Source organism: Pan troglodytes, chromosome 7 (genome assembly GCF_028858775.2).
Source record: "Pan troglodytes isolate AG18354 chromosome 7, NHGRI_mPanTro3-v2.0_pri, whole genome shotgun sequence".
Taxonomy (NCBI): Eukaryota; Metazoa; Chordata; class Mammalia; order Primates; family Hominidae; genus Pan; species Pan troglodytes.
In genome coordinates this window covers 32,690,282-32,712,879 of record NC_072405.2, presented here as the reverse complement: position 1 = coordinate 32,712,879, position 22,598 = coordinate 32,690,282, and the positions used below count along the sequence as shown (strand labels likewise).

The window sequence follows — 22,598 nt, the reverse complement described above, 5'->3', positions numbered from 1 at the left end:
AAAATGAAGAAGTAGAAATGTGAGAGGACAGGAAGGGAGTGAGAAAAACACTACACTAAGATCTAAGTATCTAGCTGGTAATTAGCATAATATGGAGAAGGTAGGGGACCAGGAGGAGAGTTATAGGATACTATATTTATTATTCTATGGGAGGTTTCTTCTCATGTTCATCCTTAGGGAATATTTCTGAGAAAATAAATAATATTGGTGTCTACATAGCTTTCTAGCTGAGAATCTTCTAATTTCTCTTTTTAATTATTGGCCATACTGAGAAGACATTCATGTGAGCACCCATCTCCAAATCATACGGATACTGTTCTTAGTAAATTTTTTCTAAAAAGACATGGTGGGCCTTCTCTTGACAGTAGGAGATTATAATATAAGAATATAATAATTTGGCTACAGATCTCTTACCTTAGATGTAGACATTGGATTATCCTTGAAAACAGTAGAGGGAAGTGCTTTTGTGTCTTTATGCTACATTAATTATAAAAACAAACAATGGTATGTCATTAGAAATGCTATGCTTGTCCCATCTTAGCTATATTTATTTCCTTAATGAAATTATTTCTTAACTGTTCTTCACTCGTTTAAATTCTACCCAACTTTCAGGGTCCAGTTCAAATTCCAACTACTCAACCAATGAATATTCATCCTACTTTAACCACTCCAAACCCATTGACTTTCTCCTCACCATACTTTTCTTGTCAGTGTCATTCTTCTTGGGCGATACTACAAATAACAGTTGAAGAATTAAGTGCTCCATTTTTATATGACTTGTTTTTTCTCACTAAAAATATGAAATTTCTTGAAAGAAAAAAATCTCAAATGTAGGTCTTTCTCATTTACCCACAGCAGAATACCAGGCACAAGAAAAATGCTCAGGAGCCATTTAATGAGTGAATGTACTGTACTTCTTACTTCATGAGCACCTGACTCTTATTCCAGGTTTGCTTATATATGGCCCATTTTTCATACCCTACCTCCTACAGAAAACTATGACTAATATATATAAAGTAAAATATCACCTAATAAAATTTTATCTCCTCTTAAATAAATATCTAGAAATGAATCTTTGAGACCTCACAGAGCAGAGCTATTTATCATTTCTCAATAATTGCATAACAGCAATACTATTTTTTATAATAAAACATCAATATCCATACTAATTTATAGACAGGAAGTGGGCCTTGTAATTTTTTTAGATATCCCTGGGACAAATGTGCTGTGATATCTCAAGTTAACCTCAAAAGCACACGTCCTGATAACCCATGGATTTGGAGACAGTATTTGCAATGAGCAGGTGAGAGATTAAAAATTCACCAATGACTATCTGATACTTACAAGCAAAGAAGATGATATAGGTGCAGGAATTGGCGGTGGTGGAAAATCTGGCTTTGTAATTAGCTAGTAAAAGGATAAAACATTTAAATTCAAAGATAGGGTCCTGAAAATAGGCGTGCATAAAGAAAAGACTTAAATCATTTTCAGAAATGGAGAAGCCATGACCCCACCCATGAGAATATTGTAAAATATGAGTTTGATTGCTTTCATTTAGTTGTACATACACAGTTGAGACCTAAGTCCAATGTCAATAGGTATCTGATAAAGATGATTGCTATAAACTGTATGTTTGTGTCACCCCACAATTTCATATGTTGAAACCCTAATCCCCAGAATGATGGTATTTGGAGGTGGGGCCTTTTGGAAATAATGAGGTCGTGAGGGTGCAGCTCTCATGATAGGATTAATGCCATTATAAGAAGAAGCACAAGAGAGATGCTCTCCCTCTGCTATGTGAGGATACAATAAATGTGAGGATACAATAAAAAGGCAGCTGTCTACAAGCCAGAAGGCCGCTTCACCAGACACTGTATCTGCCAGCTCCTTGAACTTGGACTTCCCAGTCTCCAGAATGTGAGAAGTAAATATCTGTTGTTTAAGCCACTCAATCTATGTTAATTTAGTTACAGCAGCCTGAGCTGATGAAAACAGTGGTATTCTATTAAGCAGATTAGTCCTCTTCTTGTCACAAGTTGGCATGGAGTGACATACATGTTCATTTTTTTATATTTTCAAAATATTTTGCAGAAGAATTTGTATTTTATATTAATATTCACATAGATTTCAATATTGTCCTGAAGAAATAATGAAGTGTTGTGGGCTATGACTTTCACTGATATTTCCTGGAGATTGAACTAGGGTGGTATTTAAGAGAAGTTGCTAACTCACAAAAGAGGCTGGGGGCTCATTGCCTTCTACTGGCAGATCATACACATGGGGCTTCATCTGACTCATCTGAAAAGAACGAATATTTCAAAATGAACCATTAGTTTCATAAGCACAGTTTTTAAGTAATTTTTAAGTAAGCACTTTTCAAGGCATGGAAGCTTGGAACTAAGCTGACACCAAGAGACCAGATAGAAAATCACAGTGGTCCTGCTGGCGTATTCCACAGAAGTATTTCCCAGAGCTGTAATGAAAAGTTTTCATCAAAAAATGATTGATTACCAATGTTATTAACCAACTTCAGCTAAAATCTTTAAATTTACAGGACATGAGTAGGACATTTGGGTTATAAATATTACATGTATTATCATACAGACATACATATTTTTGTATCTATTTTGTCAATTTGCAGAGAAATAACCTAGAGCTAGAGGGAGTGTGTGTGTGTGTGAGAGAGGGAGAGAGAATGAAGCAGAGACAAAGAGAGAGACAGACAGACATCCGGTATGTGCATTCTTTGTTCTCTTTATTCTGTTTGCATTTCATGAACCCCGGCAAAGTAGCCTCGGCATTTTAGGGACTCTTTTGCCTTTAACAAAAGGCAAAGGAGACATTTCTGAATGTGTTATTGCAAAACGCTGCTGGGTAGAAATGATAGATAGGTAGTCAGGATAAGAGTGTGAGAGAAACGCAAAGTGGGGCCATGGTAATCACAGCCCAGACTATATAGTTCACCTCTTGGGGTTGAACGGCCTTTACCATCTGGGGTTTCCTCTTCTGTTTGTGTGGCCTGGTGCCAGTGGTAGATAGTGGCCTGTAAGAGAGAAACACATGATATCAATTGACTTAGCAGCTCCTTCAGCATGACAGGGAAACTCGGTAGAAGATTCCCAACTTCTTTTTCCCATTGTGTCTTTCTTGCCTATTGCCTGGGTTTTTATCTGCTCCCTGGGTCAGTTTTTACTTCCCCGTCAGCCTCTTTCATTGCCTTGTAATTCATAATCACTACTAGTTTTCTTTTTTCTCTAAAAACCCCTGACTTCTAAAAATGATAGTGTTGAATCCAAATTTTATCTAAATTATGTTGTTTTATTAATGTCTTACTCAATATTAAAAAACTCATCATGAGTAAATAAGTCTTTCTTTAAAAGTGCTAAAAAAAAAAAAAAAAAAAAAACACCGTTGTGCCAGAATCACGTTCGTGAGACAAACCCAGCCTCCACCACTTACTCTACTCTGCAAGACTGAAAGCATGTTTGTTTGCTAATAATCTCTCTGAGCTTGTTTCTATATCCATGAAAATGGGAAGTTCCTAACCTTGCAAAATTGTGTAAGGGTTAGCATAAAACACTTCTCATCTGTAAAATGAAACTCATAACCACTTTATGAAGTTCTTGTGAAGTGTAAATAAGATAATAGATATAAAAGGGCTTAGCACACGGCCGGGTGTGGAGACTCACACCTGTAATCCCGGCACTTAGGGAAGCCAAAGTGGGTGGATCATTCATTTGAGGTCAGGAGTTTGAGACCAGGTTGGCCAACATGGTGAGACCCCATCTCTACTAAAAATACAAAAATAGCCCGGTGTGGTGGTATGTGCATGTAATCCCAGATACTCGGGGCTGAGGTAGGAGAAGTACTTGAAACTGGGAGGTGTGGAGGTTGCAGTGAGCCGAGATCGCAGCATCGCACTCCAGCCTGGGCCACAGAGGGAGACTCTGTCTCAAAAGAACAAAAAAAAAGTGGGTGGGGCGGTGCTTAGCACAGTGCTCACCGTATATTGATCAAATAATGTTAGATATATTCTTACAACAAATTCAAAAAAATCTGTCCTAATGAGAGTTAATATCATTCTTATAACTACGGTGACTAACAGAAGGAAAAACAAAAAACATTTCTAGATGTGAAGGATTTCTCAGTTAAAGGGAAACCCAGTTTCTTGTCCAAAAAGACTATCTGCATGTATTTCTGAATATTAGAAGTAAACCAATTCAATTTGAAAGGATAGGTTATACATTGAATTTAAAGTAAAACAGGGGTCAAAGAGTTCCTACAGCAAGATAAGATAAAGGATCACCTCTGATCTTTCTTCTGCTTTTCTCTGGAGCTCTGGTGCCGGATTACTATAGCAACCACCACAAAAATGACCGCCATTGGGAACAGCACCCCAACCACAATGGAGAAGTCTGCAGCAGAGAACAGGGGCCCGCTGAGGACTGCAGAAACACACATCTGCACAACACACTAGTCCTTGTTTCTTTACTTAGCACACATTCCAGCTACTCTTTTCTCCAATGAACATAAATTCCCATAGCCAGTAAAATGAAAAAGTATTTTGATCAGGATAATTATATTAATATTAGGTAGAATAAATACACATGAAATCTATAGGAAACATTTAACATGAAATAAGTTAAAAAAATCATAATATTGAGAATACTTAGATAATGTTTGTAACAATTGGGAAATGAGCTGGGAGATAAGAAGAGAATATACAGTAAGGAAGATGGCAAAGAAGAAATGAAACATTTTTGAAAAGCAGTCTTGGAATAAAACAGAGAAAAAGAAACTAAAACTTTGAAAATACATTCCTGTCATTAGTGAATAAGAAGCTGAGGTGTGACTAAGAAGACAAATAATCGAGTGTTCCGCTGATGTTGGTCTACACTGGAATTAGACAGGAAGTTATGTGACCTTGAGAATGAGGAAATGGTTTGAACAAATATTCCTGGGCCTCCATGGTGTTTTTTCTTGTACTGACAAATTTAAATAATGAATATAACTTCACTCTTTTGCTCTCAACTGTTCATTTCTCTTACAATAATCTGAAACCACAAGAGACCAGGAAGGAAAAGATTGAAGAGCAATGCCAAAAGTTACCGTTCTCTTATTACAGAAATCAGCAAACCAATAGCATGATTAATATTTGTATAAATGTAAGAAAAGTTCACAAGCATGAGCACACACACACACATGCAGATAGAGGTAGACACATCAGAAGCAGAATTCTAGGTAAGACAATGACTTTAGTTCAAATATTCGCTACTCGCCACCCTCCATAAGATTCCAATCCAAAAAGTCAAAGGAAAATAAAACAGTGAAGCATTCTGTTATAGTGTAGATACATTCAGAATGAAAAATATACACTTACTTGCACTAATATCAGAACTGTAACTATTTTCAAAAGAATGACATATTATCAGAGAAATAAATGGGAATTTGGCAGTACTTCACAAACACACCAAACTTGAAAAGACATGGTCTGGAGCTAAAGTTGGGGCACAGGACAGATGGAAGTATAACAACAGAAGGTTTGCAGGTGAAGATAGAAATCACTGAAGAGTAAGTGCAGCCTCTTCTTGTTTCTGGTAATGGTGGACTAGGAAATTGAGATCAACCTGCCCATTAAAAATAATCTTTTAATCTTTAAATTTTTTGCAAACAAGCAAACAAAAGCATCCTAAAAGTATAAAAGTACTTAAATGTTAGATAAAATTACTTTGTAGAGATTAGTGAGTGGGCAAGGACCCGGAGAGACAGAAAATAATCCTAGATAAAAGTTCAGAAATGCAGAAAGAAATGAAAGGCAAATGAACCAATAGCAAACCCTAATGTAAACTGTGGGCTTGGGGTGATAATGATGTGTTAATGTAGGTTTATGGAGTATTTGTTACCATCAACAAATACTCCACGAGAATGGGGGATGCTGATGGTGAGGGAAGCTGTTCAGGAGTGGGAGTTGCTGGGTATATGTCAACTGTCTGTTCTTTCTCTTCAATTTCGCTGTGAACCCAAAACTGCTCTACAAAAGAAAGTAAGTTAAGTTTATTTTTTTAAAAAAGCAAATGAATTGGGAAGTTTTAGGGTAATCATTAAAATATAAAAGAAATGCATAACATCCAAGTTAATAAAATAATAAAATCAATAAGTCTATAAGAAAGTAAGAAAGGAGAGAAAAGGGAACATAAACAGGAAAGACAAATAGAAACTATATAATTGTGGATTTATACCCAAGTATATCAGTAATTACATTTAATTTAAATGGACTAAGTTCCTCAGTTAAAGAAACAAACAAAAACCAAAGATGTGAGTACTACTAAAAACTATATGTGCATGCTTTCTTTAATAAAAGAAAAAAAGATTTAAAACGTGATTCAGAAAGGATAAAAATGAAAATATGGAAAAATGTTATTTCAGGGCAAATACAGACCAAAAGAAATACGTTACAGCTATATGGTCTCCAGGAAGTGTATATTCTCAAAGGTAAGAAGTGTACTAGATAGACACAGAACCATTTCATCATGATACACTGTTCATTAATTTGGAAGAAGCAACACTCTAAACTTGTATGTATATGATAATACGCTCTCAAAGTATAAAAGTATTGATAGAGCCAGAAGTAGTAATCAAATTCACAATTATCGTGGGGGGTATTTTAACACTCCTTGCACAGTAATTGGTAGAACAAATAAACAATGTTAGGATTAATTTATATATCAGACAATTAATAAACTTGATAAACAAAATATCTGGAGAATACTACAGAACACGTATATGAAAAAATCACAGTCCAATATCACCCATGAATATAAAATAGCCAAAAAATACAAATTCTTCCAGAGAATATAAATGAATACTCTCCAATACACTTCATGCGACTAGCATAACCTTGATACCAAAATTCAGCAATTTTTTCAATATGAAAAAATCACAGTCCAATATCACCCAAGAGTATAAAATAAGAGTAAACATCCTTCACTATATAAAAAAGATATTATTTCTAACTTAGGTTTATTCAAAGGTTGCAAAGTTAGATAAATGTTCACAAACCAATTGACTTATTTGACAGTACTAATAGAGTAAAGGGGAAAACATTTTAATAAATAAGGAAGTATTTGACAGAATTCTTAGAAACTTGAAAGAGAACTAGTGGACCTTAATCCAATCACTAGAATGGATGATCTTGAAAGCATAAGGTAGAGAAAAAGAAGAAAATGAGCATAGAAAAATTTCATACATACAAACTTTAAAGACTTTTGGTGATAATGATGTGTCCGGGTATGTTCATGGATGTAACAAATGTATGTCTCTGGTGACAGTGTTGATAGTGAGGGAAGCTGTGTTTCCTGTGTTTAAAAACTTTATACACATGGAATTATATAACCAAAAGCTGTTGTTTAAGGATGTGTATTTAGGAAGCAAAACTACAAAGAAAACTAACAAAATGATTATGACAAAAGACAGATTAATGGTCAACCCTTAGAGAAAGAGGGGAGATCAGACTGAAAAGAGGCAGGAAAGCAGATGTCTGGGTCTATTTCTTGGCCCTTATTATATTACATGAGTGTTCATTTCGTAATCATCAGGTTTGCCTTTATATTTACATGTCTGCTCTATTATGTTACACACAAAAAGACGGTGTTAACAATAATCTTGAAAGCCAATGGCTGTGTATGGCCATGTCGTAGGGCAGTGCTCTTAACCTTTGTCATGCTGCAAATCATTTTGGCAATCTGATAAAGCCTATAAACCCCTTTTCTGAGTGTTTCTAAATTCATTCATAAAAGGCATAAGATTTAAAGGAAGCTATTGATGTTGGGATACAGTTGTGAAAATATTATAAAACAATTTATGATATAGTAAAATATGTGTTTATTAACCTCTGAAATAATCAGTTCTAACAGTAGATCAGTAATTACCAAAATTTCAAACAAATGATACTCATGGGGTATTTGGAGATACATTCAACAACTGCAATGAGATATTAAAGTCTTTGTAATTTCTATTGGTGACAAAGTCATGGAATATTGCTAATACTATTATGGTTTATAAGCCATACATTCCCATAATTGTAGAAAATTCTAAACTTTAGAATTTAATGAAAATAAAAATGTAATTTTTTCCCATTCAAGTTTAGATTTAGGACCATAGCTATAGTAAAAATTGTCATCCTCTAGGGTCTGTCCTCTTGGTGCAAGGACACTTCTGAACTAGGAAATGTTCCTCAGTCTGTCTGAGGCTTTCCTTGATGGTTAGATAAGAAATAGCACTGAAAGGGCACTGAACCCACTAACACAATGCCCTAAAAAAAACAAGGCTTGGGGGATAAAGTTGAATTCTGATGCAGTGGTTTCAACAAACAGAATAAGTTGAGAAAAGCTTCCACTGTATGTATTTTGAACTTCTCCAGCTACCTCCTTATCCTGCTAAAATACAAATTTCATGTAATATACTGTAAAGTTGTATCGCTAGTCCTCCAAGTTAAAAATTTTGAGAAATACTTTTAACAGTGCTTATCAGAATTAATTCAACCTTATTGGATGATAACTAAAGAAAAAGCATCGGTTGAATCAAAAGATTAGGTATAAAATAACACATAGAAGTAGAAGTATACATAAAATGTATACTCTCAGAAAAGGAGTATAAAGAATCAAATTTAGGGTACTCTCAATGCAATTAAAATATAGACTGTAAAAAAGCTAGACAGATGTGAAACAGGAGAAAACAACCAACTGGGATAAAAAAATCTTTCAAAGACACATAAAAATGCCACTGAATAATTTTAAATGTCATTATAAGTAATAAGAGAATTAACATTGCTAAAAAATGTATATTATGATACAGAGAATAATCTTGAAAAACTTCCCCAGAATTAACAAGAAAAATGACCCAATATGGAATATAATATGGAGATCACACAGTGGAGATGTTTTGCATAAATAATTTACATTTCTGAATCAGAAACTAGAAAACTGAAAGAAAATAAATTTTAAAACCTAGAACAACAGAAACATTTCTTCAACTGAAGAAAAAAGCAAATCCTCAGTTTAAAGAAACTCACTAGGTAACATCTTAATGGAAACAGAACATCACCCAGGAATAAAATAGTGATTCATTTTGATTAATTAGTAATTAAGTAATTAATTCTAAAAGCATTTAAGCAAAACAAACCTAATGACTTTTAAAAGGGATGTTATGTAACATCAACAGAAATCAGTCTGGCCTTGTTTTTTTTTTTGACATTAAATATAAGCATCTACTTTAACAGAGTTATGAATGCAAAATTTTGATTTAAAAAATCAAATTCAATCAAACCTGCTATGCATGCTATGATATAGAATATTAATTGAAATATTAAAAATATTTGGCAACAGAAATATATTCTCATAAGTACAACTTAGAAAGTTTTATGTGGATGCATTGTTACAACAGGAAGAAATTAGTCATAGAGGTGACTTAGCAAATCAATAGATATGTCAAAATAAAGCAGTCAAGAAAGTCATAGTTTAAAAGGATTTTTAGTGAGCATTGAAACCATTAAAGAGTTTTCTAATTAAAACAGTTGATTATGTTCATGCCCCTTTCAAAATACATGACAAATACATGTGTATATAATAAAATCATAGGGCACTAGAAAAAATAATTTTAAAAATCTTCAGAAAGATAGGAAGTTAAGGGATTTATGTGGATGGAAACAATAAATATAGACTAAACATCAGAAATAAATGTTCTCTCTTGAAAAGTCTAACAATCTGAATTTGGGGCAGATATCTCACTGAGGTCTACTTCATCTCCTGTGTATATAGAACAAGATTGGCTCATCACCTGAGATCAAAATCCTAAGAATTTCTCTGCTTCTGCAAACAGAGGATGCAGGAACATGAACAGGAGGACAGAGGCTTCCTCTAGATACCTACACTATATCAGACAGAGAGGGGAGCGTCAATGAGATGATGATGAGAAAAAGCAGCTCTCTTAGGAGAAAATGTGGTGATGAGCTCCCTCCTCAGGGTAAAATGTTCCTCGTAACAACTGTAGGTGGGTCCCCACTCTGGCTCCTTCCCACCCTGAAGACCTATAGGCAGACCTGCCCATAGAGCTCCCAGCCAGATTCCCCCATCAAGAGAAATATCAGTAGGTACAACAGCACACACAAATGCAGAGACATCCCATGTGAACTAATCCAGCTCTACCAATTCCACATTGAACTAAGGATCACATATCCTGAAGAAAACTAGTACAACAGAATACAAGTGACGTGGTGACAACAGAACAAACCAACTCAAAAGAAACAGATAATTCAAAGAATAGAACTGAACATACAAAAATAATAGGTCATATTCTTAGAGAGTTTTGAGGATATTACATTTTTCCATTAACTTGAGGCTGCTATGAAAATGGAAGAGTCCTAAAGTAAGGAAATTTGTGAAATTAAAATAAGATTACAAATATAAAGGTTGAGGAAATTTTTTTTGCATGTGCAGTGAAAATGAAGACACAGAAAATATAATTAAAAGGTATTAAGGAGATTTGGGGGATAAATATTGTGGATTCAACATCAACAGAACAGAAATTTCAAGAACAGAGAAAAGAAGCAATGAAATCTCATATAATACAAAATAAAGGCTTGGAAGAGGAGAGCAATTTTCTCAGGTTAGATGTGTAATGTTACCTACGGAAGACCACTGAGGAGTCATCGCAGTCAGGAGGGCTCCATCCTTCCTCACATTGACACTGGAGCTCATGGTCACACACCTAGGGGAGCAATGATCCTGTTACTGTCCCCGCTAGGCTGACCAGAAACTCAAGGCCCTACTCATCCATAATAAAGTTCATGCAGAAAAAGGAATAACCCCAATCTCCAGGCTTCCATCTATCTACAAAAAGTATGAATGAATGAGAGGCATTTCATGAATGATTCCCAGAAGAAATTTCTCCTTGAACCATGCTACTGAAGGCTTGGATAAACTTAGTAATTACTATCATTTAAAGCTGAAAACATTCCTTTAGCTTTCTTATGACTGACCTAGAATGTCATAAGATTCAGAGAGCTTAGGGAAACATATTTTCAGAACTTACAGCATGTCCTTTGCACTTAGATGAGCAATTGGTTGATTTGTAGGCTTTCTCAATATCCACACATTCTGCATTAATGCAAACCTGAAAGTGATGTAGAAAACATGAAGCTTCATCTTCTCTGAACGTAGATGAGAAAGTTGAGGTCTGTGTGAAGAGGCTAGCAGATGTTGTTTAAGGTGGCTCTGCCAGGAGGCTGATGTAGAAGAAGGGAAACAGAGACGGGCTCTGTTGCTTACATTATCCTCTTAGTTAAACCAACCCAAAAAGGTTGATAAAGTCTATCTAAGAATTTATGTATTTTTAAAAATCCAAACAACTGTATATCCCAGAAGCAATGACTATGCAAGAAGTTAAGGGATAAGCAATAATGAGATGATCTTAATGCCAGGGGACCCAGAAACATCTCAATTCTGCCCTAGTCCCAGTACTTTCCTCCCTTAAGGCCCAAGCACTGCAACACCCATGCCAGGTCATGTGATAATGTCTCAATGTCTTTAAAGGCTTCAGCACTAGAAAATACAAGGAAATTAGTAAAACCTGGAAAACGCAGTTAAATATTATATTTTATATAAAATTCCTTGCCCTTGATGCTAGCATATGTTTCAGGAAAAATGGGGGAAAAGAATAAGTTTAAATACTGTAGGTACTTCTTATAGGCAAGACCTAATATTTTAATGTCAAATCAGCAGATTTATAAACATTGCTAAATTTTTATTTTCAGCTCCAGGGGTTCAGAGACCACGTATAAGCAATACCCACACTGAACCACTTAGATAATTTTGGACTCATCATTGGATAAATTAATATTTAAATAGCCAAATCAGTTTAAGTAAATAGGATAATATTCTGAGGATTGGCTTTACCACAGTGAAAAATCAGGGGAACTCTTTGGTCATGTGGATATCTTAGTGAATATATAAAGAGGGTAATTCTAATCTCTTAAGAGAGACAAACCTCATGGTCAGAGTTCGTGAATTGATTGGCCCTGGCTAAACAGTACTCGTATTGAAGTTCATTATATTATTAATGATATACAGATCTGTTAAATGAAGCCCAGTATCACATACACTGGCACTTTCAGTGAGTTTTCAGACTTCGTCTATGAAAGTTAAACGGATGCTACTGTGTGTTATCTGCATGACGATATGATACTCTTCTTGAAATAATGACTATGAGAGTCAATTATTTCCAAATTTCACCACAGTGTTTGAGAATGTTAATGTCAGTGCTTATTCCTGCTATTTACTAGGTTCTGCGCCATTTTCATTTCTGTGTTCCAAATTCAAACTCTGTGGGTTCTATTAAGGCATGGCAAACCCCAAAATCGGGAAACAAGGCACGTAGTGAATAACCGAGGGGCAAAACAACAAAGCACATCAAAGTAAAAAACACTATTTTGAGTGAAAGCCACAATTTCAACTTACCTTGTTATCGCCACACTTAGTTCCATTGGCCACCATGCCTATTTCTTGACTTGTGTCTTCAAGATCAAATGTTTTACATGTCAGGAAAGTCACTATCCGTCCTTTCCAGGGCAAATTATCCGACCCACCTTGACAGAACAACTTCCCACACATGGTATCACTGAGGAAAAAGCCAAAATTTATTGCAGGATTCAAATTGCAGTTTTATATAAATTCTCTAGGACTATGGATATTTAACTGATGGTATTTTTCCCTGTAGCCGAGACTCTTAGTTGTACTTTACACTCATTTTCCCTTATTTCTCAGTAATAGGATGCCTGAACGTTAGCACAATATATTATTGCTCAAATAAACAGCATTACCTAGATCCCTGTACACCTAATTTTTGCCAGTTGCCGAAGTGCTGGCCCATGAGAAGAAAACAGAATCTTAAGCACAAATTCTAGAAGGTGGCCTTAAATGAGGAATTATCTTCTATTTCTCAACATTTTCTCATTTTTTGCTGATTGGAGTATGATAGCTAGAGAAGCTATCATAGGCCTAGAGAAACACATGGAAATGAAGATCATGTGGATGATGGAGCTAGAGGATAAAACATGGATTCCTAACATCATGGAGGCATGTGAGACATCAATTTCTATCTTGTTTCAGATAGGTTACTCATTTATTTGTACAACTGGCTGCAGAATAATTCCACCAAAAGAAAGCCCAAGTCTCCACTATAATGCTGTCAGAACAAAGCTGAGCCTCCCTTGACACTGCAAGGCATCAGGTGGAGTTACTGAAAGAACTGTCTCCCTGAAGGTGCAGATTAAACTGCTCAACACTCACTCAAGCCATTCATTTACTGCCAAAAGGACTAAAAGACAATAAAATGGAAGTCAATTGCTTTATGTAGAATTCGGAAGAGGGCTGTGAAAAAAGTATCCGGAAAGTGATGGCATCAGATTTTTTTATCTCTCTTGGCTGTAGAAAATATGTTTGAGGAGTGGAGAAAGGCATATATTCTCTCAAAATATGAGAGTGTGTTTTTCTTGAATCACTTAGGTAAAGCGATAAAGGATGGTTTAGGGCACAGGGAATTTCAGGCGAACTCTTCACTATAGCCAATGACTACTGAGAAGTGACTAGGAGGGTAGTTTGTGGGGTGAAGGAGCTGCTTGAGCCACTAGAGCACAGAAACTAATGCTCATGCAAAGAGTTATATGGGACACTGTTGTGTGCACAGACTGCAAAGGAAAGATGGCGAGACCCACTCTCTTCCCATTCACCACCTACAATTGCCCTTCCTCTGGCCCTCACATACTGCCTTTTACATAATTTCCTCTTTTGAACCTGCCCTGGTTTCCTATAAAGAAGAGACCACAAGACCACCGAAAATGATTGTTCTTTAGGCACAGATTCTCCCAAGAGATAGCCCTATATCCAAAGTATAGTTTGGTAATACCTGTCATTCAGAGAAATTCGTGTCCAATAGACAAACTTTGGGAAATGTTGATCTTGTGCAACCTCTTGTTATATATTATTTGGTATTTATTTGGTATGTGTAAAATTTAGAGCAGGTACAAAGAGTTTAATCTATAATTGGATTTTAAAACTCATCTCAAAATTGCAGAATTAAACCATAGAAAAATCCCAAGTTCTTCTGGTGTGCTGTTCTATAGTGTTTTCCCGGATATCAGTACTAAAACTAACAAACTCTTCAGATGAATTGTCAATATTTTCATATTGTATTTTTTCTTTATGTAATTCTACTGAAAGTTTAAATAAAACTGTTCAAGCACTGCATCTGTTATTCCTCTGGGTAGATAAATATTTCTACTCTGAATCTTACAAGGAAAAACATGAGATTGAGAAAGCATCTGATTTATACTGGGAAATCCCTGGACAAATTTCTAACCAGACCCATTCTTTGTGGCATGTTCCATCACAACCATTCATTCTACCCAACAATGACTGTGCTTTGTGTCATCTGAAGCACCCACCATGAGATACTTGAAGAAAGAAGCCATTTCTTATTTGTTGTTTTAGACTCGGTACCTAGCCCACATCATGGCACACAGTAGTTACTCAATAAATGTTTGTCAAATGATTGATGACCAAATGCACTTTCCCTTTAACTGGAATAAATCAGAATGTGTAGCTGGAAGTGTACCATTGCTCTAGTCTGTGAAGCAGGAAGGTTCAGACAAGGCCACTTACTTTGCTTTGCAGGGAATGAGTGTGTCATCCACTCTGCGACAGTACCCGTACTTTGACCCACCTTCATTCCTGTTGTAACATGACTTATCTGCAACCTCAGTTCCTGGGACCAGGATCAGTCAGCAGGGAAAAGAAAATAGATTTTTGAGATTCAAGAGATATTTGAAAATAAAAGATTTTAAAAATTCAGTGCTGGAAAGCGATTTATAAAATATAAAACAAGCAAGAAAAATACTATTTTAGCATAATTCCATTGACCACTCCTAGAAACATAGGCTGTAGTAATTTGGTATCAAATGAGCTGGCTGGAATTACAAATAATCTTTTAAATAATCTGTGACTCCGTAACAAACTCCTACTATGTGCCAGGTACAAAAATAGGCATCCCATATTTCATGTCTCAGGTAATCTTCCTCAGATCTCCATCAGACAAAACACATTGTTAAGAGCTCAGGCTTTAAGCAAGACTGAGTAACTGTGTGAACATGGGCAAGTGTCTTAACCCCTCAGTTTTCTCATCTGTAAAATAAGGATATATAATTTATATTTATGTGAACATATATATTTAATATTTACACATATATAAAAGTGTATATATACACATTATATATGACAGTACCTACCTCAAAGAGCTGTTTTGAAGATTAAATTACTTAATATAGGTGAGCCACTGAGAACAGTGCCTGGTCAGCAGTACATGGTTGACAAATACTAGCCATTCTTATTGCCATTCTCAATTTATTAATAAGGAAACAGAATCCTATCAAGTCACACAGAAAGACCTATGTTCCTTTTCTGTGCTGAGGTACCCTCTCTTCAAGAACAAGTAATTCTGTCTTAAACGTTTGGAAATTTTGAGTCTAGCCTTTGACAAACAGCAAGCTAAGTTAAAATAAACACCTATGAAGATAGGGCATTGTTTTTAAGAAATACTTTTAAACGAATTTCATGTTTCAATGTACAAGATAAAATGAGTTTTGTTACTTTTTATTATTTGTATCTTAGTAAAATGTATTCATGTTTTATTATAATACAATATCTACATGGAAGAAAAGAATCATTAGTCATGAATAATCAGGGAAAAGCATGATATTCCTAATCTACATGGAAGAAAAGAATCATTAGTCATGAATAATCAGGGAAAAGCATGATATTCCTAATCTACATGGAAGAAAAGAATCATTAGTCATGAATAATCAGGGAAAAGCATGATATTCCTAATCTACATGGAAGAAAAGAATCATTAGTCATGAATAATCAGGGAAAAGCATGATATTCCTAATCTGAGACTTCAGAGTTATTGCTGCTGATATTGCAGAAGGTATCATTCATATATCTGGCATCATGCTGTTTTATAACTTCTTGCCAATTAACAATATAGCTGTCCTTTCCCCAGGCATTAAATTTTCTAAAGCATCACAGCTGCAAAAATTGTATTGAATTAATGCACTTTATTTAACTAATCCATATATTTTGGATTTTGAGATGTTTTTCAATTATCCACTATCATTAAAAAATGCTGGCTGAAAAATCCTCATAATTATTTGAGTACAATTGCTAGGAGAAGGAGTAAAAAACAATTATTTTTAGATTTTGTGTATGCATTTTTCTGTCCGTAAAGATGATGCTAACTTGTATATTTACCAGCAGTGTATGAAGGGAGTTGTTTGGCTATGTTTTCAGTGACACTGAACATTAACATCTGTAGCAAACTTTTGCCAATTAGCAAATGTAGAAGATTAACTTGTTTTCATTCAGGTTTTGTATATTGCTAATGAGTTAAAATGATTTTAATTTTACAGGACATTTGTATTTCTTCTTTATGACAAATTGCCTGCTTATGCCTTAGCCACATTTTCAATACTTGGAATTAGAATTGATTTGTGGGAATGATTTGATGCCAAAAAGAATGATTTTTAAATTACTTACAAAGTTGCAAGACTTTTCAAACTTCCCAGATTAATTTAAAATAAATACGTGATCCTCTGTGAATTATAAAATTTGGAATTTTATTTAGGCAAATTGTTTTCTCTGGCCTTTTGTAATGGCTGTATTTAAATGTATGACTTAAGAGGTCTACTCCATTTCCTGATCAGATAAATATGTTCAATGTTAATTCAATAGACAATTTTGAGCTTTTTACTAAAGCCAGGCACTGTGCTGGGAGGCACTGGGAATACAACTGTGAACAATGTAGACAATGTCCCTGTTCCAGGAAGTTTACAGATTTGCCGAGGAGACTAATCATAAAGTCGGACAAAGGAGGGAGGAGGGTAACAGTTAATATTGTTTGCAGTTAATATTTACTACAAGATAATAAAGGCGATGCTCAGAACTTCACCTCTGTGCTAAAGATTTTCTTTCTCCTGGTTTTTGCCGTATACTGAAGTTAGCCAAGCAAACATGAGCTTCTTAACCAACAATCAATTTTGTTTCCACCTTTAACCTGGCGCATCCACGAAGTGGAGGCAAGATTGCTGAGGCCTAGTTCCAGGATACCAGTGAGCTTGCTGACATACTAAGGGCATTGAGCTTTGCTCCTCAAATTGTGTCTCAACCCGCTGTAGCCAAAGACAGAGAAGTTTACAGGGAGGTTTTTCTAGGGTCTTGTCTATTTGTTTCCCAGGTTTCCTGTTTTCACAGTGCATTGCAAGTCAGGAATTTTTGTTGATTTTCTCAATCTTGTTTTAGCTCTGTTTTCAGGAATTATGAAAAGTTTCTGGCATGCAATGACCCCTTTCAAATAATTTTAGGACTATGTAGATTTTCTCTATTTTAATAAATATTGTTTCAGTCATTTAAGTAGGAGTCTGAAACTATTAGGAAGGGAGTATGGCAATTAAATACATGTACATCATACACATCATATCCAGAAAGTCCAAATAACTGGTTTTTAAAAACTTGCCTATTTTTTTCAACTTAAATTTTGTATCCTCTGACCAACATCTCCCCACCTCCTCCCTGTCACACCCTGGAAACCAGCATTGTACTTTCTGCTTCTATGCGTTCAACTTTTTTAGATTTCAAGTATATAAGCTAGATCACTTATGATCTAAAATTGACTTTCTAATAAAGTTATTTTTCTTTTTTGGTTTTTTTTTTTTTTTTTTTTTGGAGACGGAGTCTGGCTTTGTCACCCAGGCTGGAGTGCAGTGGCACGATCTCTGCTGACGGCAAGCTCCGCCTCCTGGGTTCAGGCCCTTCTCCTGCCTCAGCCTCCCGAGTAGCTGGGACAGGCGCCTACTAGCACGCCCGGCTAATTTTTTGTATTTTTAGTAGAGACGGGGTTTCACCGTGTTAGCCAGGATGGTCTTGATCTCCTGACCTCGTGATCCGCCCGCCTCAGCCTCCCAAAGTGCTGGGATTACAGGCGTGAGCCACCGCACCCGGCCAAAGTTATTTAATACTATACAAATTGCTGTTTAAATTTTCAGATATCCCTTTAAACTTTTATTTTTCAAGTTTTCTTGGTGAAATTAGAGAATATGGTCTCTAAAATTTTGGCGTTATGGACAAAGCGACCATTTAAGAACTTTCACTTTTCTTTATTGGCTTTCTGCATTTCCAGAGTTCTTTTCTTTTTTCCATCTTTTCTTATTTCTGTCCCATCTCACAGTACTTCTGCCACCCCTGCACACACACACACACCCCGGCACACACACAGATTTCCAAGGGTTTATGATCTTAGTAGGGTTGCCAGATTAAAAGAAAAAGACACCCAGTTTAATTTGAATTTCAGATACACAAATAATTTTAGTATGAGCACACCTCAAATATTGCATGGGATATACTGATGCTGAGACAAAAAGCTTTGTTGTTAATTTTAGGTTAAAATTTAACGGGGCCATCCTTATTTTTATTTGGTAAATCTAGCAACCCTAAAACCAACCTCAAATCTTAAAACCTTTCCATGATTTTGAGTTCGAAGTTTCTAAGAAGGATAGGACAGAATGGTCCTTTGACCATGGTTAAACACTGTCATCTGAAATGATTTTCCTTCACACATGCACAGGGGAAAGGATTTGTCCTCCTACCTGGTCCCCACAGCTCTGTGCACTGCTCCTGCAGTGTGGGGCATGTCCCCATCAAGCAGTGGCCCTTCCCGTGATGGCAAGGGAAGCCATTGACTTGGAATCTATCATCAGGACAATTACCAGATTTACCGTTACACATTTCAGGCAGGTCGCACTCATCTTTTGCTGGTCTGCACACCATCCCAGCCTTTTTAAACTGTAGAAAAACAAAAATAGAAGGCTTTTTATTTTCCCTACCTGCTTTACCCTAATACCTCAAATTAACACAAATATTTTCCATTTGGATTTTTGGGCATAGTAGTTGGAGGTGTCATTTCACTGAAGCTTACATTGTCATTATAAATTAAAGCCATGATCTGTTATATCACTTCTATTAATATTGGTTAATGCCCTAAGTTTTTAAGCAATATTTCTGAATTTGTATCAAAAACACCAAAGAAACATAATGTAGAAAAGTACAGGATGAAAAAAAAAAAAAAAAAACAGGCAACAACTTAGATAAAAAGAAGGGAGTTATTTCTCCTTTTGTTGGATGCATCTCTGTCAGGAACTCCAAGGAGATTTAAATCTGCAACTTCAGAGATTTACTGGTGAATTGGATCTTCGGTATTCAAGGAGATAAGCTTACAAGCACCAGATCAGCAGACTCGGAATTTCCCAGGCCTCGAGTTTCCTAATCCTTAATCCCTTTTATTGTAGGTTCAGCTATTTCCTTTCAACTCACTTCTTCCATAGAATGACTTATCATGAGGGAGAAATAAGCAAATATTCACTTGATATATTAACTCACTTGTAATCAGTTACTGCAAATCTTACTCTTATTTGCTCAGAGAAACTTTAGTGAAACAAATTCTGCCATTCCTGCAAAACTGAGAAAGTATGTTTGTTTGTTTGTTTTCCTTCCTAACAGGAGCGGGTATGTTTTCAATGTGTCAAATAACTTTAAATATCTTAATACCAGTGACGGGATCAAATCCAAATTTCCATGCAAGCATGTGAGATCCTACAAATTCAACCCAAAGCTCCAGTCAGACCATTCCTTACCAGATACCAGACAAACCATGCTTGTATCTTCTCTTATGACTTTGCTGTTTCTGTGCCCTCATTTGGAAATTCTTTTATGTCTAAATCTCTTCTGTCTAAAATCTTTTTTTAAGTCCAGTTGAAAGCCCATTTTCCCACCAAGTCTCCTCTGACACCTTCAATGCAAATTGCTGCTCCTGCTTTCTTCATGTGCTTGGGAAGAGCCTCGAATTCATATTTAGATGACAGGAATTTGAATCTCGGCTTTGCATGTGTCTGAGTGCTGAACTTTAGAAAATGGATTTAATCTCTCTGAAAATCCCTGTCCCCATCCAACATCTACTTTACAAGGCCATTGTGAAAATCAAGTGAGACTGTACATAAAAAGCTTAATATATCGTTATGCTATCTACATGGCCATTGAATCACACATTATATTTTCATATGTTTCATATATGTATATCATTGCTCTAAATAGTAAGAAACTGGAACTTTTTTACCTACCATAATCTCTAACAAATAGCATTTACTAAATACTCTTTGAGTACTGCTTAAGTTCTCAAATTTACTTCCTTTTGGACTTCTTTCTTTCCTCTCTCTCTGACATTAAAAACAAAATAACACCAAACATTCCCTATAACCTGGTATGCCATATGCACATTCATGCTGCAGTTACAGATCATTTCAAATGTATGAAATTCTGTGCTAGGTGAAAGTGAATCTGTCTTCCAGCCTTAGGAGTCAATCTGAGTATGGAAACAAACCCTCACAATATAGAACGACATGCAACAACAGAAAGTTAAATACTAAACTTGAAGAACAATTCAGAAAAGCATCACAGAGAACATGAAATGGCATATTTAGAAGAATTTCACCGTGAAGTGGCTTCAAAGATTGAAGATAGGGATACCCCAACACTACTCAGAATAAAACCTCTTCCACCACACACATTGTTAAAGGGAGATACAATCAGTTTTGTGAGGTTCGACCTGAGAAAGCCATGGAGCATGAGAAACAGCAGCAGGTAGGAGTAACCAGCTTTGGCTTTGGAGATGATTACACTTGGGGTTATCCCACTCAACAGTGGCCATGTTTATTTTTACAATTTTTTGTTGTCTGTATTTAAGGTGCACATGATTTAATATGCATATATACAGTGAAATGCTTACTACATATGTACACCTATGTGCCCACAAAAATTAAAAATAAAAAAATTTTAGAAAAATGATTACTGCAGTCAAACAAATTGATGTATCGGTCTCTTACATAGGTGTGGGTGTGTGTGTGTGTGTGGTGAGAACACTTAAAATCTACTCTCTTAGCAAATTATTAACATACAATACGGTCACATTGTACCTGTACCTATAGTCATGTTGTACATTAGATCTTTAACCTTACTCGTGCTACATAACTGTAACTTGTCCCTTTTGACCATCATCTCCCCATTTTCCGAGCCTCCTTGCCCTTGGTAAACACCATTCTACTCTGTTTGCGTGTATTCAACGTTTTTGGATTCCACATACAAGTGAGATCATTATGCAGTGTTTGTCTTTCTATGCTGGCTTATTTCACTTGGCATAATGTTCTCAGGTGTATCCAGGCTGTAGCAAATAGTGGCCATATTATTTTGTTCATTTTCTACTCTGCATTTTTTTCTCAAAAACAAAATGAAATAATATCTACTGTGAAGGATCACTGGAAGATTCAATAGGCCATGTGTGTAGAACACTGAGTAAGTGCTTCGTAAATAGTAAATATATCATTTTATATAAAGAAACATATTGCATTGCTTATTTCAGTTAACATAATCACTGAGATGTTAATGTATAAAAATGTAATCATAACTATTAAAATAGAATAAAATAATCTTACTTGGCATTTTTCACAACATTCTCCTAATGCACATTGAAAAGTTGCTTTGATTTTACATGTCTTAGCATCACAGCAAATATTGGTACATTCCTAAGAAATATGAGAAACAAATGTAAATGCAACATTACTTTTTGGTCCCAGTTCAGCACAATTTGTAACATACTATATTCATCAGGCATATGTTACTTTCATGGAGTCTAAATAGGACTTTTTCAAAAAATATTAAAAAAATTAGAAAACCTGAAATTTTGGAGCAACTGATGGTTTGTTGTTTATCTGAATTCCACTTACATCATTTTTCTATTAACTAGTTTCCTCAGTCTCCAATAATATTAAGGAAAGATCTATTCTTTTCGGTAAAATATGAAGAAAAAACACAGTTCTTGAAATAAGATTTGTCTAATTATAGAATATAATTCCTTCAACTCATCAGTTATGTACATATCTAGCAGTAAATCCAATTTCTAGGATATCTACTGAAAAGCTAAAGATACAGCTCTTTATCTAACTTTAATATTTAATTCAACTGTGCTTGAAGCAAATACTTTGTCTTAGTCTCTCTGCTTTGTGTCAGAATCCTGCCTGCAAAAGGTATTGGAGAAACTCTTACCTCAAAAATGTTCCCCTGCAGCTGTCTAGATTCCCATAGAAGACTGAGAGTTTCAGGGTTACAATATTTTAGGGTTAAAAGTCTAGCCCTTAGTTCAAATATAATCATCAACCAGGACAGACTACTTTTTCTCATAGAGCAAATAAATACATAATCAAATATATAATCATATTTCAAAGTTACTGAAAGCCAGTACTCTGAAGGCTTGATGCATTATTTATATTAAGCATCAATAACATGGAAGCAGAGGTCCCATTCAAAATCCCAGCTGCCCTGTGAAGAGGGTCAGGACAGAACTTCTGATGGTAATAACTCCCGAGTCCCAAAGCAGTAAGGGATGAACCA

The 22,598-nt window shown here is 35.5% G+C and overlaps 1 protein-coding gene and 1 long non-coding RNA gene across 12 annotated transcripts in view; one reads left to right on the top strand and one right to left on the bottom strand.

The window, feature by feature from the left end:
• ADAM28 (ADAM metallopeptidase domain 28) overlaps positions 1-22,598 on the bottom strand; it is a 61,303-nt gene that overhangs the window by 628 nt on the left and 38,077 nt on the right. For 3 of the 11 annotated variants that reach the window (XM_054656593.2, XM_054656595.2, XM_063816966.1), the window contains 12 exons: positions 21,644-21,733; positions 18,749-18,944; positions 14,715-14,817; positions 12,513-12,672; positions 11,089-11,169; positions 10,686-10,764; positions 4,307-4,415; positions 3,870-3,947; positions 2,965-3,043; positions 2,233-2,298; positions 1,345-1,407; positions 415-477 (listed from right to left, as the gene is read on the bottom strand). In XM_054656593.2, the coding sequence (XP_054512568.2) occupies positions 415-477; positions 1,345-1,407; positions 2,233-2,298; positions 2,965-3,043; positions 3,870-3,947; positions 4,307-4,415; positions 10,686-10,764; positions 11,089-11,169; positions 12,513-12,672; positions 14,715-14,817; positions 18,749-18,944; positions 21,644-21,733 (1,167 nt within the window). Of the gene's footprint in view, positions 1-414; positions 478-1,344; positions 1,408-2,138; positions 2,299-2,771; positions 3,044-3,869; positions 3,948-4,306; positions 4,416-10,681; positions 10,765-11,088; positions 11,170-12,512; positions 12,673-14,714; positions 14,818-18,748; positions 18,945-21,643; positions 21,734-22,598 lie in introns of those variants that run through there. The other 8 variants (XR_010159454.1, XR_010159455.1, XR_008536670.2 and 5 more) reach the window with 8 other exon arrangements.
• Positions 1-22,598, top strand: part of LOC134810844 (uncharacterized) — a 78,413-nt gene that overhangs the window by 33,303 nt on the left and 22,512 nt on the right. The gene's annotated exons all lie outside the window — the stretch shown is intronic.